This window comes from Poecilia mexicana, unplaced genomic scaffold (assembly GCF_051168715.1).
Source record: "Poecilia mexicana isolate PSO_F unplaced genomic scaffold, ASM5116871v1 scaffold_8, whole genome shotgun sequence".
In the NCBI taxonomy this organism is placed as follows: domain Eukaryota; kingdom Metazoa; phylum Chordata; class Actinopteri; order Cyprinodontiformes; family Poeciliidae; genus Poecilia; species Poecilia mexicana.
The window spans coordinates 17,441,017-17,447,899 of NW_028263377.1; the positions used below are offsets into that span (position 1 = coordinate 17,441,017).

Below are 6,883 nucleotides of genomic sequence, written 5' to 3' on the forward strand. Positions count from 1 at the left end.
ATTGTGCGTAATAACTGAATATGGGTAACAGTGTACGGCAATAATAACCTAGCTTGTTTGAAAAACTACAGCAATTTGTCTGTAATGATAAAGTTATATTTAGGTAATGTGTTTTTTTTTTTTGTATTTCTTTTTCCACTTTTGTTGCAGTGCTGCAAAAACAAACCCCTGGAGAAATGGGTTCAACCAGCGCTCCAAAAGGATGCGGTTCTAACATCAGCTCCATATATTACAACCTGTGTGACCTGACCACGCTGTGGGGTGTCGTGGTCGAGGCTGTGTGTGCTGCTGGTGTGATGACCTCCTTTATTCTGTTCATCATTCTCATGGCATCGTTACCATTTGTCACGGACAAGAAGAGAAAGGGTATGGTTGCTCTACAGGCCAGCATTTTAGTCTTCACATTAGGACTCTTCGGGCTCACCTTTGCCTTTATCGTGGACCAGTACTCTACAAGCTGTGCTGCTCGGAGGTTCTTGTTTGGAGTGCTGTTCTCAGGCTGCCTGGCCTGCTTGGTGATGCATGCACTTTGGCTTTCCCTGCTGAAACGAAGTGGACGAGGGCCAAGGAGCTGGCTGTTATGGCTGGGAGCTCTGAGTCTCTGGCTCGTTGAGGTCATCATCAACACCGAATGGCTTGTCCTCACCGTGGTCTGGAGCCCACCTGGAGAAATAGTGGTCCCTGACCTCTCTTGCAGCATTGCCAACAAGGACTTTGTACTGTCCCTCATTTATGTAATGGTTCTGTTGGTTGGTGTCGTTCTTATGGCTTTTCCCTCATTATCACACAAGCACCAGCAATGGCGCCGAGATGGTGCTTTCATCCTGGCCACGGGAGTCTTTACCATAGCTATCTGGGTAGTCTGGATCACCATGTACATCCATGGAAACAGAGTGGCTGGTAATCCCAGCTGGGATGATCCCACCCTGGCTGTAACTGTGGCATTAAATGCCTGGGTGTTCCTCGCCTTCTACATAATTCCAGAAATCTGCCTTCTGACGACACAAGAAGACCCAGACCTCGAGGAGCCCCATGATGGAGAGCATGTTTATCCCGCCAGGAGCCTCACGTACGACTCCACACTGAAGGAGCCGGAGCCGGAGCTGGAGCCGGAGCCGGAGCCAGCGCCCCAGAACCTCTACATAGAGAATAAGTCTTTCAGTATGGATGAAACACCAGAAGGTAGAGCATGCATGCACAATGACCTGAAAGCAATGTACTTATGTAATGCAAGCACACCCTACAACTACTGATTTAATTGATAGAGAATAAAACTTTCAATAGTGATGAAACACCAGCAGATACAACAGCATACATTTCATAAATTTTACTTTAATGTGATGAGCAACAATGGGTGCAAAACAATCTACAACAAACAAATTATCCAAAGATTTGCATCTGTTTCACACACGGCTTAGGTCGAAAACATACACGGTTGGTTTGATTCCGGTAACAACCTGTTTTGCTATCACAACATACATTTGTAACCCAAAGAAGTCATTAGTACGATTTAGCTGTGCAATAACTATAGCATGTTCACTTCATTTGTGTAATGTTTTTACAGCCCGTTAAATTTGTAACGTGAGGCAACGTTTTACAATGTCTCAAAACACTGATGCCTTCTGCTGAGTCGTGTTGCATGGAACTGTTAAATGACTGGGATTCATTTAGTATTGAGACATGCTTTGTTTTTGAAAAGCCTTTTAATTGAAGCAAATTCGCTGACAGATTTGTAAAAATAGAAACTTAAAATGCACTGACATTTTGTTGTCAGAGAATAATCTTATATTTAATTTGAGTAGCTTTATAAGGCAAATAAAACTCAAATTATAAATCATTAAGAATTTATTGTTTTTTTATATAAAATTGATGATGCCCTGCTTATTGAAATCCCTAACATTTATTTTATGAAGATAATGTCTACCTGAAACATTTATTACATTTATACTTAAGGAAATGGTTAATTAATCCATAATTTTATGTTTTCCTATGATACAAAAATGATCTCAGATTACCCTTTCACTATGAAAAATAGAAAAAAAAATAATTTCCAATGCTCATATTAGAGAATGGCAACAAAGAGTGGCATTTTAGAGTCACTAGTTTGCCATAATAATTATGGTATCTACATCACAGCAAGATGCTGAGGAAAGATGCCAAGAAGTTGTATTTCCTGACCTACCACAACAAACATAAATGTACGAAGTTTGGTAAATGCTTCTGACACTTTAGCACCAAAAATATACCTGATAGACTGAGGTTTTCAACATATCAGGACTCTTTAAAAAAATATGTTTATAGCAATCAACACAGAAACAAAATCAACCTTATTGCAATTTCAGTCAGGTTGAGCTGAAGAAAGTTGTGCTCCAGAGAGAACCTTAGATGCTCACAGTGCAAAAGATCCTATATTTCTATATATTATATTTGTAAAATATTGTAGGGGATAACTCCCATAATGGTAAAAGTGGATTATGCTGCAATAAAATAGAACCATTTTACAAGTCTTTATCAGGAGTTTAATGATTAGGGAGAGTCGTGTGGGTATTAAAACCGTCAGAGATGACTCGAACAACCTGCTTCGACTTATATCTGTGTTCAAATATTGTTTAGCAGAACCGGCAAACTCAACGTCTCCATATGGCATCTACAATGGTCAGCTTCGAAGCGGTGTGTACCAGCCAACAGAAATAGCGCTCATCACCAAAGGTCTCACAATGGTGAGTTCAGTCATGTTTATTACACCTCTTAAAATCCTCATCGATTTTAAAACTGTCACTTCAACATTCGTCTCAACAGATGAACCAAGGCTTGATGATACCTCGGGCCAGAGCCCCATCTTTGAATCCGGGGAGTGGAGCCAGGTCCTTGTCTCGTTCACAGGAATCTTTAGCTTCCCAGTGACTGTCATAGAGTTTATGCTTTTTTTTAATTATTATTATTATTTCCCTTCAAAAGATGCTTTTTAATATTAAGGCAACACTCAGAAGGATAATAACTGGTGTTTTCTATACAGCAGTATAAGAGCGACAGTGACTGAAGATTATTCACGACTAGATGCATGAAACAAATATTTACATATGTAAATATTGTGCCTTTTATATCCGTAGATGTTCTGTGAGACAAAAATAGTTCTCCAGGCTATGAAGAGTACCAGGCAGAAACACGTAGCCTCGGTCGCTGAACATTTTCTCTACCTATAGTTGAAACCAGACATTTACATATATGAATAAAAAGACACAAACACATTTTTTATGTCCGAAATTAAATCAGGTCAATCTCCTCGTTTTAGCAGGTGGAAGGAAACCCAAAATGTTTCACCCAAATCATATATTATAAAATGCAGTTTCTCTGATACTGACCAAAATGTATCTTAAACTTTTGAAGTTGAGGAAAGTTAAAAAAAAAAAATTCTCACTATGTTTTCTGGTATTTAGCAAATAGAAATAATTTTCTTAGTTTTAAATAACTTGAAATAAGAAAAGTTTGGTGTGATTTAATTTAAGACTATTAGAACATTTTTTTTTGTTTTTTTTATTTGGTGTATGTAAATGCAGCTACAAAATTAAAACGTTCTTGTCGTGCCTTTCTTTGCAATCAAACCTTTAAAGAGGAGCAATGACTGAAATATTTTTAGATCAAACTGATCATCTTCCAAGATTAAGGTGGGATGATCGTTGAAAAACACAGTGATTCTAACCACAGGCAAATAGTAATGTATTAATTTTTTTATTCACTAAATGTAGCAATCCTAATTTTGTAGAATGTTGGTTTGTTTAAAAAAAAAATCAATGTTTAAAAATAAATCCTAAGTTATTGAATCACGTCACTGAGTGTCAACTCTTTGTAATGTAAAAATAAAAATGAGCAGGTAATTTATGTGAGATGCTGGAAGAGGAACATTCACCCCGATTACTGCAGACATTTACATCTGCCATTCCCGATAAGGCTTATCTGAAGCCACATGTGCTGTCACAGTGTTGTTGGGCTTTGCAATTGGTAAAAGTGGGGAGCCAAGGGCCAGGAAACATTTGATTTCACACAGAAATTATTAATATATTTATAATAAGGAGTACATTGCTTAATCTATTGATATAGCTGCTCACAATATTTAACGAGCAAGAATCGCATGTAAACAGTCTGAATTTTAAATGAAAATATGCTCCAAACTAATCCCATTTTGCAGGCGCTTTGACTTTCAATGAGTCGGCCACTTTTTCTGCATGGACAACTACAATTATTTACATCTAATTTGTCACCCTTTCACTTACAAGCACACACACACACACACACTGACACACACACTTTTCATACTTCAGAGCTTCTGATGAAGCCGTGGCTGCCTAGCAGCAGGCTGAATCGGCTGAATTTCTACCAATTACTCCCACCTTCTCGTTCTGCGAGCGGCGTTGAGCGCTCGCTCGGAAATTAGATGGATGACAAGCTGGAAGTCACACACTTCCAGCTTTGTACAGGGGAACGTCACGGCAAATGCTGAGAAGTGCTTTTTCCTGTGGTGCTTTGAGCTTGCTTCCCCTGGTGCACAAGAGTGATAAAAGGTTTTGCAAATAGACCTCTTTCACGGCACAGATTTTGAGTTGTCATACCTCAGGAAGCACAGGTTAATGAATGATGGTGAAGGGATATTTCAACATCTTTTGAAAAAAAAAAAAAAGTTTGTGAAGGAAAATATTAGTAATGGTTGTCTTTAGGCATGGGCTAATTATTGGTGATACCATGTTTTATAAAAGTGAACTCCATCATTCCTACAGTTTAAAGTACTTTAAATTCAATGTCAGAAAAAAGTGCTGGAAGGATTCTTCCCAAACAACTGCTGCACACAGCCAATCAGCTGGCTGAAAAAAAGGAGTAATTAAAGGTTGATACTGTCTTATAATATTTAATAAAAGCATGTTTATTTGAAAACATCTATAGATTAAAATTGAATATTAATAATATGCTCAATTTATTTTGAGCTAATATGTATAATTGTTACTTTTGTGTTAAACATAATCAGATGACATTATGTAGTTTTATCTACATAAAACTGGTATTTTTACAGTCTTGTTTATCTGCCAACGCTTAGATCCCTCACCTATAAAACAAAAATTAAACTATCCCTTTAAGGAGGGCTATGTTCCTTTTTGCGACTCAGTAAATCTTGACAGAGAGCCAAATATGCAGAACCGCTCCGCTGTTTCCTCAAGTGGAAAACAGTCTCTACACTAACACATTTTGTGCCATAACCTAGCCAAATGTCAACTTTGGAAAGGGTCCATAACATGCAAAGAAGCACTGTCCACTTTCCAAAACGATCTAGACTAAAAGCCCAAAACAAGGAAAAGGGGTCAGGTTTACAAAAAGCCTTTTCACATACTAGTTTAGCTGTTTGTGTGTGATAATAAAACAACATCTGTTCAATTTGGATTAATGAAAAACATTACAGGGCGTTTCAAAATGCATTAGACGGTAACAAGGAGTTTCTGGGTGTGGTAGGTGTTTTGTACCTGGTCAGTGACCCAGATTGGTGCCCAGAAGCGCAGGAAGCAACTGCAAACTTCCTGATAGCACAAGCGGCGGCCTGACGCGCTGCAGCGGGGGCGGATGTGCTCAGCTGGAGGGAGTCAGCACTCCCATCACGTGCACCGGCCATGCATTTCCTAATTACTGTCAGAGGAACAACATTAAAACAAAAAAAACAAGTTCTGATCTAGAGAAGGCAAGATCTGCTGCATAACCTGGTAGCACTGTTGCTATTGTGTAAATAGAGTCAACCCAGTGTTTGCTTTGCAATCCAGTACGCTTTTGAATGGCTAAGCTCTTAAACAACGCTTCTAGGCTTGTTCCAATGTCTAAACAAAGGTCTTGTTCATGTCAGTAAGTCTTTAAATGGGTTACAAAATTAAAAAGCTGCACCAGCCTGGCAGGTGCTCCACTTTTCCAAAGACTAATGTGATTTATTGTTTTCAGAAAATGTAAAACCTCTTTTTTTTTTCAAACCAGAAATGCCTCTTCCTTACTGAAACAAGAGAGAAAAAAACAAAAAAACAAAACTTGATTTCCAAAGGGTGAAGGCAGATTACTTAAACTTGTAAAACAGCAATCGGCCTGGGAAGGAGATATGCTTAGATTAATCTAGGAAAAATTAGAATTAATCTAGGAAAAATTAGAATTCAATCGTTTTTTAAATGATTAGAAAAAGGTACATGTTCTTCTGCTCATACCATGTGGTAATACATTGTTGAGCTGCTTTTGTCTGCTGCTCCGATTGCTGTTGGACCTACTTCCTTACAAATAGATTAAGCCTCGGGAGAGTTGATGGAGAGTGTCTCTAGAGCTTCTTACTACTGGAGCTTGGATCAATCCAACAAATTCTTTTGTTTTACCTCTGGAGGTGTATTATTTTTCATTTAACATGCAGACCAGAACGCTTAATTTTGATCAGACTGGACCGAAGCACCGTCTTCCGCATATTTTCTTTGTCAACAACATAATTTGTGGCAAAACTTTTAGACTTTCTTTTGACAATGTCTTTTCTTATTCCATAAAGGTCGGTTTTGTGGGGTGCTTAATTGATATGTTTTCAATCGAATCTGATCTCTGCAGCTCCTTTGGTTAATGTAGGACTCTTAGCTGCTTATCTTGATAACTTTCTTCATCATAGGTGGAAGGTGTGTTGGTCATTTTCCGGTGAGGACCCTGACTGGTCTGTTGTTGGCTCACTGAAGTCCTAACTGCTTACATACTTTGTTTGGGTCTTTCATGTTATAAAGTTGGTGGTGATGATCAAACCAAATGTAAAATGTTCATTTTTTGCTCTTACCAACTCAAGATAGAGTCAAGGTCAGTGGCTACAAAAATCAGCACAAGATCCAAAAGTTGA

General features: G+C 38.3%; 1 protein-coding gene across 1 annotated transcript; it reads left to right on the forward strand.

The window, feature by feature from the left end:
* On the forward strand, nucleotides 1-3,829 carry LOC106910924 (G protein-coupled receptor family C group 5 member C-like). Its single transcript, XM_014977641.2, has 3 exons — nucleotides 1-1,182; nucleotides 2,617-2,720; nucleotides 2,800-3,829. Exons 1-3 carry the CDS (start codon nucleotides 177-179, stop codon nucleotides 2,902-2,904), a joined length of 1,215 nt encoding a protein of 404 aa, XP_014833127.2. The 5' UTR covers nucleotides 1-176; the 3' UTR covers nucleotides 2,905-3,829.
* Nucleotides 3,830-6,883: the final 3,054 nt, after the last annotated feature.